This window comes from Oryctolagus cuniculus, chromosome 5, assembly GCF_051225735.1.
Source record: "Oryctolagus cuniculus isolate XC-2025 breed Fujian yellow rabbit chromosome 5, ASM5122573v1, whole genome shotgun sequence".
NCBI classification, from domain to species: domain Eukaryota; kingdom Metazoa; phylum Chordata; class Mammalia; order Lagomorpha; family Leporidae; genus Oryctolagus; species Oryctolagus cuniculus.
In genome coordinates this window covers 107,150,843-107,163,713 of record NC_142871.1, presented here as the reverse complement: position 1 = coordinate 107,163,713, position 12,871 = coordinate 107,150,843, and the positions used below count along the sequence as shown (strand labels likewise).

Below are 12,871 nucleotides of genomic sequence, written 5' to 3'. Positions count from 1 at the left end.
ATAACCAAATATTTTTTTTTCTGCCTTGGGAGTAGACTACTTATTATTTCATCAGTTTTTCATACTGATCTATCATAATATTTTCTAACTTTTAAGTGCATTTGTTTGTTGTACTCTTCTATATCTAACTTCAAAGAGTATAAATTAGGATATTGAGTAAATATGACATTTCCAGTTTTCATTTTATATAGAATGATTTATAATAGATGGCAATTTTTGAAAAAAATAAACATATTAACTAATACTGAGGCAAGGTATATTTAGAATGGAAAATGATAAATATCTCAATCAATAAACCAATGTGAAGAAAGGAGATAATTTGATGAAAGGTAGAGAAGAGGGATATTCTTGTTTTTCTAACCAGAAAAGGTAGTCAAAGTGTGATGCTACTAATACCTTTCACGCAGACTGTGAAGTTTAGCAAGTTAAGGAAATCTGAATGACTCAGTTCAATGTATGCTAAATATGTGCAATGTTGAAGATGAAATCAATATTCAAAAATAAATCCAAACAAGATATAAAGTCAACAACAACTAGTAATGATTGAAGTACAAAACTAGGTGAGACTTCCTAGGGAAAAGTGGAGGTGAAGACTTGAAAATGAAGACAGGGCCAGCTTAGTTGGCTTAACTGCCACCTGCAATGCCAGCATCCCAGGTCTCTGCTAATGGCCTGGGACAAGCAGTAAAAGATGGCCCAAGTGCTTGGGCTCCTTCCACCCAGGTGGGAGCCTTGGGAGAAGCTCCTGGCTCTTGGCTCCTGTCTCCAGCCTGACCCAGCCCTAGCCATTGCAACCATCTGGGGAGTGAGCCACCAGATAGAAAATCTCTCTCGGTGACTCTGATTTTCAAATACATAATTAATCTTAAAAACAAAGGAAGATGAAAAGGCAATGATAAATACCCATAAAGTGTCCTAGAATAGGAATCCAAAAAATGGACAATGAGAAAGAATTTCAAATCAGTTTATGAGAGGTATTATAATTAGAGAATGTCCTAGTAAGGAAAGTCTAGAAACGTTTAAAGGAAAAAAAAAGAATGAAATTATATTCTTCATGTTAAAAATAATACTTACATAATACAAGAAAGTTAATATGTAGAATCATAAACATTAGATCTAATCCAGCTTCATGGTCCCCTATCAGAATTTATGCACTTGGGAAAACTGAAAAAATTAGTAGACATTTTATTTTTCCACAGATGGAATGGGAGCCATGACAAAATAAAAAGGTAATGATTAGAAGTGAGTGCTAGTTTAATAAAGTTTTATGAGCTATCAAATAGTTATTCCCTTATCTATACATTGTTTGGAAATAACATCATTATATTCAAGGTAAGTTTGCCAAAGACACATATTATAAATTTATTCATGGCCTTTTGAAAAATTGGCTGTTCATTATTTTTTGAAAATATTTCCCTAAAATTAATAGACACACTACATATTACTGGGGCACTGTGTTTGTTTGGTAAATATATACATTGTATAAAGTCCAATCAGAGTACATATATCTATTTCCTCATTCAGTATTTTTTATAATGAAAACACTCACATTCCTATATAATAGTTATGATTTTGCTTTGTTTTCTTTTTAAAACTTTTTTAAAATATAAAGATAACAGACTTAAGGTAGTTCACAGAATTGTAAGAATCTGATATTTTATTTCCTCCCTCTCTCCTCCGATTTTCTGTTTGCCCTTTCTTTTCCTTTTCTTCCTCTCTCTCATCAGGGAAATGCAAATCAAAACTACAATGAGGTTTCACCTCTCCCCAGTTAGAATGCTTCACATACAGAAATCTACCAACAACAGATGGTGGCAAGGATGTGGGGAAAAGGGACACTAACACACTGTTGGTGGGAATGCAAACTGGTAAAGCCACTATGGAAGTCAGTCTGGAGATTCCTCAGAAATCTGAATATAACCCTACCATACAACCCAGCCAAACCACTCCTTGGAATTTACCCAAAGGAAATTAAAGTGGCAAACAAAAAAGCTGCCTGCACATTAATGTTTATTGCAGCTGAATTCACAATAGCTAAGACCTGGAATCAACCTAAATGCCCATCAACAGTAGACTGGATAAAGAAATTATGGGACATGTACTCTATAGAATACAAAAAAAAAAAAAAAAATGAAATCCGGTCATCTGCAACAAAACGGAGGAATCTGGAAAACATCATGCTGAGTGCAATAAGCCAGTCCAAAAGGACAAATATCATATGTTCTCCCTGATTGGTGACAACTAACCGAACACCTAAAAGGAAACCTGTTGAAGTGAAATGGACACTATGAGAAACAGTGACTTGATCAGCCCTTGTCCTGTCGATGAACAACTTAATATTTATCCCTTTTAGTAATTTTTTGTTCTACTTAATACTATTGGTTGAACTCTGTAATTAACACAAAATTATTCTTAGGTGTTTAAGTTTAAGTGAAAAGTGATCCCTGTTAAATTTAAGAGTGGGAATAAGAGAGGGAGGAGTTGCGCAGTTCAGCACATGCTCAATTGGACTTATCCCTAATGATAGAGTTAGAAATGTGCCAGGGGATTCCAATTCAATCCCATCAAGGTGGCGTGTACCAATGCCATCTCACTAGTCCAAGTGATCAATTTCAGTTCACAATTGATCATACTGATAGGACTAAGAGTCAAAGGGATCACATAAACAAGGCTACTGTCTACGATTACTAACTGATAGAATGAAAAAGAGAGAACAATCCAACATGGGAAGCAGGATACACAGCAGACTCATAGAACGGCAGATGTCCCAAACAGCACTCTGGCCTCAGAATCAGCCCTTAAGTTATTCTGATCTGGCTGAAGAGCCCATGAGAGTATTTTAGGGATGGAATGCCAAGACACTCTGGGGAAAAAAAAAAAAAAAAAAAAAAAAAAAAAAAAAAAAAAAAACACCTGAATCAAAGATCTCTGCAAGTGATATCCCAGAGGAAAGAACAGGCCATCAAAGAATGAGGTACCTTTCTAAGAAGGGAGGAGAAAATTACCACTTTGACTATGGCCTTGTCTAAATAAGATCGAAGTTGGCAAACTCAAAAGGCTTCCATAGCCTTGGCAACTCATGACATGAGCCTAGGGTGATTACTGACGCCATAAACAATTGTTAAGTCAACAACAGGAGTCACTGTGCACTTACTCCCCATGTAGAATCTCTGTCCTTAATGTGTCGTTCAATGTGAATTGATGCTATAACTAGTACTCAAACAGTACTTTACACTTTGTGTTTCTTTGTGGGCACAAACTGTTGAAATATTTAACTAATATATTGATCTGCATATAAAGATAATTGAAAACGAATCTTGATGTGAATGGAATGGGAGAGGGAGTGGGAGATGGGATGATTGTGGGTGAGAGGGAATTTATGGGGCAGAAAATGCCACTGTACTTCAAAAGCTGTACTTTGTAACTCTATATTTATTAAATAAAAGTTAAAAAAAGAACTATAGTAGGATATCATTTTTAACCATTTGTTTGACAGACATAAAAGTTTGACAAAAATGTATTTGTGACCATACTATTTCACACAGTCCTCTTTCTTTTCTTGTAGTTTTTGATGTTTTCTAATTTCTAATTTTAGTTCCAGCATATAAGGGAGCAATAAGCCAGAACAGAAAGTCAAATACTACATGTTTTCGTTAAGTATGTATACTACAGAAATGTAGAAAAATAGTAAAAATAACCCCATGTCCCTACCATCTTTATTCTTAAAAATATTATTAATGAAGCCTTACAGACATCTATAAAGTTCCTCTGTACTCCCCCTGATAGCACTGACCCACCTGTTCTCTTTTGGACAGCCTTTCTATAAAACCTGGCCAGTAGAAGTGTCATGTGTATGTTTATACTTTTGTTATATATGTATGTAATCATACAACACTGCAAATATTTGTGTTTCAAACTTCAGATGATAACTTTCACACTAGACTTGGTTCATTCTTAAATAAGCTTTCAAAATTCAAACGTTCTCAAAAAATAATTATTTATTTGAAAGGCAGAGAGAGAGAAAGAGAAAATCTTCCACTTTCTGGTTTATTCCCCCAAATACCTGCAGCAACTGTGGCTGCTTGGTCAAAGCCAGGAACCGGGTCCCCCACATGAGTGTCAGGTACTCAAGTACTTGCGCCATCATCACTACTTCCCAAGCATGTTAGCAGAGGGCCGGATCAGAGGTAGAACAGCCAGGACGTGAATCAGTACTACATTAAACACTGTACCACAACAGTTTTTTTTTTTTTTATATTTACAAGCATTAACACATGTAGCTTTTGTTAACTCATTTTAAACACTCTGTATAATTCTATTGTATGGCTTTGTTGTGATGAATTAAAACTTTGTCTACAGACCAGTTTGTTTCAGATTTGGAATGAAAATTGTAGTCTTTGTCTCTCCTAGTAAATACCTGATAATTTCTATAATAGATGTATTTGCTAGTAGAATTTTTGGGTTTTAGGATATACCTTATGACATGTAGCACACACACTATATATTTAGAAGCCGTTTCAAAAATTACTCACTACAATGCCTATTTCATATACAATGACAAACAACCACTAGACTAATTCCGTTTTCCATTTAGAGAGCTTAAGGCAATATGATTCTAGGTTCTTAAATAAGGATCTGGGACTTCTTATGGATATGTATATATCATCCAGAATCAGTTAGTTATATCTCTATTTCATACTAAAACATTGGCTAGAATATTTTAATGCTCTCAACATAAATTATGTAAGTTAAATTACTAAACTTTATGTGTCACACTTAAAGAAGTAAAAAGAATATATTTCCCTGGCTTAAATGAATAAAAGCATTTGAAATACTGACTGGCTAAAGCTATTGTATTTTGAAGTGCTAAATTATTTTGCCAAGCATTAAATTACTTACTTCGAATCCTCCAATTATACTGAAACGCCATCTCTCATCCAGGCAGTTGATGCTGAGTAGTCTACAGTGGTCAATGACTTTCTCACCAATTTTTCCAGTAACTCCTGGGATGCAACTGTAAATACATAAGTACATAGTAGGAAACTTGTAATTTAAATATTTCCATAAAAGGTCATTAACTGTCTTCTGAAATAAATATCCTTTAAATTATATACAATAGGTCCTTTGTGATAATTTCTTTTTTAAATTTTATTTCCTTTTTTTAAAAATTTTGTTTAAATTATAAAAGTTTCATGTATTTCATATATACAGATTTAGGAACACAGTGACACTTCCCCCACCCTCCCTCCCACCATGCTCCATCACCTCTCATCCTCTTTCTTTTCACATTTCCATTCTTAATTTTTACAAAGATGTATTTTCAGTTTATTTAATGATCATATAGTTAACCATACACTAAGTAAAATAATTCAACAAGTAGTATGAAGAGGAAAAAAAAATCACTGTCCCTCAATGGAAGAGACAAGGGCTATAAACAATCATTGAATCTCAAAATGTCTATTTCACTTCAATACATTGCATTTCAGGTACTCCATGACTTGCATCAGATCAAGAAAAACATGATATCTGTCATTTTGGGACTTATTTCACTAAGTATAATGGTTTCTAGTTGCATCTATCTTGTTACAAAAGACAGGATGTCATTTTTTTTTCTTTTTACAGCTGAGTAGTACGCCATAGTGTGTGTGTGTGTGTGTGTATACAATAATTTCATTATCTAGTTAACAGTTGATGGACATCTGTGTTGATTCCACATCTTACCTATTTTGAATTGTATTGCAATGACTCTGGGGATAACACTTACACATACTGATTTCTTTGGGTTTGGGTAAATTCCCAGGAGTGGATGGCTGGACCATGTTGTGGGTTTTTTTTTTTTTTTTTTTTTTTGACAGGCAGAGTGGACAGTGAGAGAGAGAGACAGAGAGAAAGGTCTTCCTTTTGCTGTTGGTTCACCCTCCAATGGCTGCCGTGGCCAGCGCGCTGCGGCCGGCGCACCGCGCTAATCCGATGGCAGGAGCCAGGTGCTTCTCCTGGTCTCCCATGGGGTGCAGGGCCCAAGCACTTGGGCCGTCCTCCACTGCACTCCCTGGCCACAGCAGGGAGCTGGCCTGGAAGAGGGGCAACCGGGACAGAATCCGGTGCCCCGACCAGGACTAGAACCCAGTGTGCCAATTAGCCTAGTGAGCCACGGCGCCGGCAATGTTGTAGGTTTATATTCAGATTTCTGAGATATTTCCACACTGTCTTCCATAGTGGCTGTACCAGTTTACATTCCTACCAACAGTGGACCAGAGTACCTCTTCCCCAACATACTCAGCAGCATTTATTTTTTGTTGATTTCTGTATGAGAGCCATTCTAACTGGAGTGAGGTGTAACCTCACCCTGATCATTTTAATCATTAATTTTTTGATGCATACTTGTTTCTCAGCCAATAAAACCAGATTGATTTGTATTGGAAGGAATATTGTAAACTATGTCTTCAATGTATGGTCTTAATTTTACTCTTTAAAAAAAATAAGAATAAAATCAACTTTGACCTAAACTGATATTAGAGATTTGAAAAAAAAAAATGTGATGAATGATACTTTCCATGTTTAGTAGAGTTACTGTATTTGATGTGCTAGCCTTTTTTTTTTTTTTGAAGATTTATTTATTTGAAATTCAGAGTTACAGAAAGAGACGAGAGAGAGGGAGGGAGGGCGAGCGAACTTCGATCTGCTGGTTCATCCCTAGATGACTAGAATGGTCAGGGCTTGCCCAGGCCAAAGCCAGGAGCCAGGAGCTTCATCTAGGTCTCCCACATGGAAGACAGGGGCCCAAGTACTTGGGCCATCTTCCACTGCTTTTCTCAGGCCATTATCAGGGAGTTGGATTGGAAGTAGAGCAGCTGGGACAAGAACCAGTACCCATATGGGATGCCTGTCAGCAGGCAGCAGCTTTACCTGGTATGCCACACTACCACTGCTATCATGTCATGCCCCCCCATCATTTTATGTTTACTAAGAATATTTGCAAATTTTTTTGTTCAGACACTATACTTGGAAGAGGGTTCTTTCTGAGTTTTTCCACACTCAGAAATATTTTTCTCATTATCGATACATTGCAGTCTGGTATAAGATTTGAGGGAAATGATGTTTCCTCTTGGTAGTATACAGATGCCTCCCACTGTTTCCAAAGCTGTAAATGCTATTCCAATGTCCTCAAGCATATTGTTATTTCTAGTAAATAGTGAGATGTCACCCTGAGTACTTTTCCTTTCAGGACAAATTGTTTTTTTCTGCCATGAAGCTTGATAGATTTTTGTCTGAGCCTTTATCATCAATTTGAGGGTTGGCTAGAGACTATTTTAAATACAATACACTCAGTACTTTCTCCAGCTCAATAAAATATCCTGTTTGGCTAACTATTGCTTCTCCTTTATAATGATCGTATTTACCCCTGGAGCTGCAATTATTTGCCTCTTGGATTTCCTTCACCCATTCTTCAAGATACTCAACTTTTTAATCATTTGTTTTCTAATTTATTCAATAAATATCTATGGATTTCAAAATGCTTTTTAAGCTTGTGGGATAGCTGAGTGAGCAAATCCATTTCTCTCATGGTTTAATCTTTTAGTAAGAGAATACAAAAATAAAGAAATAGATCTAGAATGTTTCAAGAGAAAACTGACACAAGTTAGGTGGATAGGAAACACTGATGGTAGAAGTTTCCAAAGTTGTCTAGAGGCACAAATTAACTTTTTGTAAGTTCAGAAGAAATTTACATTGTGAACATGTAGCACACAATTGTCAAAGACTTGCATTTCACTATTCCTTCCTTTACTTTAAAATACATGTCCCATTACTATGAATATTGCAGATTTCCATAATTTGAGTCACCATTTCCCCTTCAAATTTTCAACTGAACTATTTGATTGAAAATTTTAGTTGCTGTCTAGTTGTGCTGTCTTAGTTGTGTCTAACCTGTGTGCTCCTTCTGGATCTCTTTACACATCTTGAACATTGTTATTTATGTTGTCCCATCTGTCGTTCAGAGACTACCTAGTTATCTCATGCTGTATTCACTTCATTTTGACTCAATTTCCTCTCTTCACTCTGGCCTTTCTTGCATGAAATATTTTCCTTTGCTAACTCATCAAGTTTCTGGTCTCATTGCAGCAGTGTGCAAGTGAGGCATACTTCAGTGAGTGGCAGTACAAATGGTCCAACAAAGTTGAAGCATTAGAAAGGCAATCAGTCTGAAAGTTTTGCAGTCACCGCTCCGTTCCCTACTATAATTGCAATCTCTTATCTTCTGTAGCTGCAAAACTTCAGTCCCTAACTTCAGAAAGCCTTTGACTTCATGTCACACAAGTGAGCTTTAGTGGAACTGACTTTGAACTACCCTTACATAGTCAGATGATTTATATTGTTAAAGTACTTACTATTTTCTGGTTTTTGTCTTGACATTCCCCATGCTAACTTAACAAGGCTTGCCTTGCTCAAAAGGCAAGAAAAACTTGCATAAGTTGTTTTTCTTGAGATGGTAAAGGAATGTAAGATAAAACTCATTTTAACCACTAAAAGTGGCCAGTAGCCATTTTAGTCAGCGCATTTTAGAGTGAAAGGAAATGCCTTTCACAGCACTGTTTCTATAGTATCCAATGTATAGTTTTATTTTATATAAAACTACACTGCGAGTGGAGGGTATGAAAGATTCACATGATTATTATGAAAATAACAAGTCATTTTTACTGGTAAAAAGGGAAATATTATATAGGAAAATAGAAGATATCTGAGAAGACACATAAAAGGGAATAAACACAGGTACTACAAATAAATATTTTAGTGGAAAAGTTACGAGGAAAGAAAGCATGCTTTTATATTATCTCTCTCTCTCTCTCTTCTCCTGAAAGTACCTCCTGTAATTACCTTAAATAATCCCCCTCTATGGGTTGCATTTTGTCCTTAGGCCAATATTTACTGAACAATTAGCTTTTCTCTTCTTTTTGGACAGAGTATTCCAAACTTAATTCAATGACTTCTATGTGGATTGCACATTACTGATTTTAATGAAAATTGTTGAGCCCTGTTGGAGACACAGCACTGAGCATAATTGTGGCAGTGAGACCAGAAGAAAATTCAATCACCAGCCTTTTGGCAAATATTTCAAATAAAGCAGAAATACTGTTACTTACAGCAGCTATTTGTTTTTAAACTCATAGAATTCATAATTAAAAATGATGATCAATGGAAAAAAATCTAAGTACACATTTTAAAAGGGTATTTTTTCAAAATATCAAAGGATACTCATAGATTTAATAAAAGTAATAATTAAAGTGCAATAGTTTACTGACATGTAATGTTAATGAAGAAGCATTAATGTATTAATATAATGAGTAGGGGCCAGTGTGTGGCACAGAAGATTAAGCCTCTGCTTGTGGTGCCAGCATCCCATTATGAGACTGCCAGTTCAAATTCTGGCTGCTCTACTTCTGACCCACTTCATGTTAATGCACTTGAGAAAGCAGTGGATAATGGGCCAAGTACTTGGGGTCTGCTATCCATGTGGGAGATCTGAATGGAGTTCCTGGCTCCTGGTTCAGCATGGGTTAGCTCTGTCTGTTGTGGCCATTTGGAGAATGAATCAGCAAGTGAAAGATCTCTGTTTCTTTCTCTCTGCCTCTCTGTATGTGTCTCTCACTCTCCCTGTGTCATTTAGCCTTCCAAATGAATGATGTAAAAAAAAAAAACATAATGTAGAAATCTTTCCATAAAACAACAAAAAATGAAAATTAAAAATTAATTTTTAAAGATTTAAAGGCAAAGTATGTCACACTATCAGTGTTCGTTTGGGAGTATATTCTTGCTTAAAGTTTTCCAGCCACTGAAAAGTTTCTTTTTTAACTCTATACTGTTCTAGGAATTAGAAAGGAGATAGTTTTCAACTAAATCCAAAAGGTGTCTTCTGCCTGTTAAATTGAACTTGCAGAGGATTTTTGGCACATTTTTTTTTTCTGGTCTGGACGGTTCTAGGATAACTGAGTTGTAATTTTTGTCTCAAATCAAGCATTGCAGTTCGCTTTTATCTTTGGGGTAATCAATCACACATTGATGGAGATTCTGACACAGAGTTTCTTGTATCAATTTCAACACTCTCATGTACCTATTTCACTCCTTAAGAAAAAAGCCTTTGAAGTAAATAAAGACATTCTTCCAATGGAACTTTTGCAGTACTACTGCAAGCTTACTCATTTTGACTTGAATCAGAGACAGATGTACAGACTTATATATAGACTTTCTCACTACATCAACTTATTTTTGATATAAAATTATTTGGATCTAAAAATCCAAATAATTCACATCACATGGTTGTTTAAACTTTAAAATAAAGTTATTAGACAAAAAATCTACATTTGGTAATTAAAATTAACCTAATGTTAATTTAAACTAATGTTAATTTTAATTCTACAATATAGCAATTCAATGTTGAAATTATTTTAAAAAAGTAAACAATCTCCCTAGAGTATATTAGCTATGTAGGAGGGAAGAGAAAATTATAAACACATAAATATTATGATAATTGTGTATAAATACTGTAAAATAAATGAGTAAAATAAAACCAGGTAACAGTGGAGAGAGTAACTCAAAGTGTTGTTTCATATTTGTCAGGATTCACAGAGAAGACACATTTGAGGCTATCATGTTTGAAGAGATACTTAATGAAGTGGGAATTTTGAAGAATAATGTTCTTCTGAAAGGGGGCCAGACAATGCGAAATCTTGAAGCAAGAAATACATGAGGGAAACAACTCAAAGATCAAAGTAATGGGAGTTCAATAACGTGGGGGAGTACAGTGAGATATAATATGGAAGAAATAGGCAGGAGCAAAGATGGCTCCCCTTGGATGCATTTTGAATGCTTTTTATTTCATTTTTGTTTTGGGAATCCATTCAATGACAGTGGCAGGAGAGCAATATGATTTTAAAACACATTCAACACTTTTCTTTGTAGAAAAGAGATGATGAGGAAGAAAACTAATTTTGATTCAGCCCACAGCTTTCACAATGTAAGATGATGACAACTGTACTCTAGCTTCTTAGGTCAAAAACTGTAGGGCTATCAGGTTTACTCTTTCACTCTCTCAATCAAGCCTAAGCAAATATATTTTGATGACATCTTAAAAATTATTCACGGCTTGGCAAATGGCATGGTGGGCTAGCCTCTGCCTGCAGTGTTGGTATCCCATGAGGGCTCTTCTTGTCCCGACTGCTTCTCTTCTGATCCAGCTCTTAGCCTGTGGCCTGGGAAAGTGGTGGAGGGTGGCCCCAGTACTTATACCTTGAGTGGGAAACCCAAAAGAAGCTCCTGGCTCAGGCTCTGGATTGGCCTAGTTCTGGCAATTGCAGCCATTTGGGGAGTGGACCAGGGGATGGAGGACCTTTCTCTCTGTCTCTATTTCTCTCTGTGGTTCCACCTCTCAAGTAAATAAAAATTTAAAAAAATCCATAGTCCAGTATCTTCTTACCATTCTTGTCTGCAATTCTAATCCAAGGCAGTAATACTAGTCTTCTCCTACTTAGATTATCATAATATCTTTCTAACAGAAGCCTTTGAATATGTAGATTTATTTATTTATTTGAAAGTCAGAGTTACATAGAAAGAGAAGGAGAGGCAGAGAGAGAGGTCTTCCATCCATTGGTTGTTCACACCTCAGTTGGCTGCAACGGCTGGTGCTGTGCCCATCTGAAGCCAGGAGCCAGGAACTTCTTCTGGGTCTCCCACGTGGGTGCAGGGGCCCAAGGACTTGGGCCATCTTCTACTGCTTTCCCAGGCCATAGGAGAGAGCTGTATCAGAAGTGGAGCATCTGGGATTTGAACCAGTGCCATATGGGATGCCAGCACTGCAGGCGGCAGCTTTATCCACTATGCCACAGCACTGGCCCACAAACTATAATCTTAAGATACAAACCAAACAGTGTAACTCATTTGACAGCAACATTACAATACTTCTCATTTTATAGATTAAAACTCAAAAACCTTAAGATAGTATGCCTGATTTAAATGTACCAATATTTTTGGTTTCCTGTCTATTTTAATTTTTACTAATTCCCCTTGATTTCTCCAAATCAGTTACACTAGGTTCATTAGCATAGCTTAACTTGGCTAGAAAATTTGCATAGGGTACTCTCTATTCTATGAGCACCCTTTCTCTATATAGCTGTATGTCTCTTCACCTCATTCAAAACTCTGGGAAAATATTAGCTGTCTAATGAGGCTTTTACATGCTATTCTACATACACTTGAATAAAGGGTCAAAAGAAGAAGGTCTAGTATGAGGCTATGGACATGTTCTGGATAAGAATTTATGTTGGCTTGACATAATATTCATATCCATGATATATATTAAGGACATAAAAGTGCTTGCATATATGGGGATATTTCAAGAGTTTGCTGATGGACAACAAGTGGGTTGAAAAAAATGGGCGGCGCCGGCACCCCGGGTTCTAGTCGTAGTTGGGGCGCCGGATTCTGTCACGGTTGCTCCTGTTCCAGGCCAGCTCTCTGCTGTGGCCCGGGAGTGCAGTGGAGGATGGCCCAAGTGCTTGGGCCCTGCACCTGTATGGGAGACCAGGAAAAGCACCTGACTCCTGGCTTCAGATCAGCGCGGTGCGCTGGCAACAGTGCGCCTGCCCTAACAGCCGTTGAGGGTTGAACTAACGGACAAGGAAGATCTTTCTCTCTGTCTCTCTCTCTCTCACTGTCCACTCTGCCTGTAAAAAAAAAAAATAAATAAAATAAAATAATTTAAAAAAGAGAGTGTAAAATTTAAAAAAAGAAAGATAATGGTAAAGAGAAATCAAAGACAAGGCTAAAAGATGACTAGCAGAAAAGCATGCTTGTCCATGGCTCTAAAATTGATCATTAA

The 12,871-nt window shown here is 36.5% G+C and overlaps 1 protein-coding gene across 1 annotated transcript in view; it reads right to left on the bottom strand.

Annotated features, from left to right (window-relative positions):
- EYS (EGF-like photoreceptor maintenance factor) overlaps positions 1-12,871 on the bottom strand; it is a 1,804,868-nt gene that overhangs the window by 1,709,805 nt on the left and 82,192 nt on the right. Inside the window, 1 exon segment of the mRNA XM_089333540.1 lies at positions 4,900-5,014. Coding sequence (XP_089189666.1) covers positions 4,900-5,014 — 115 coding nt within the window.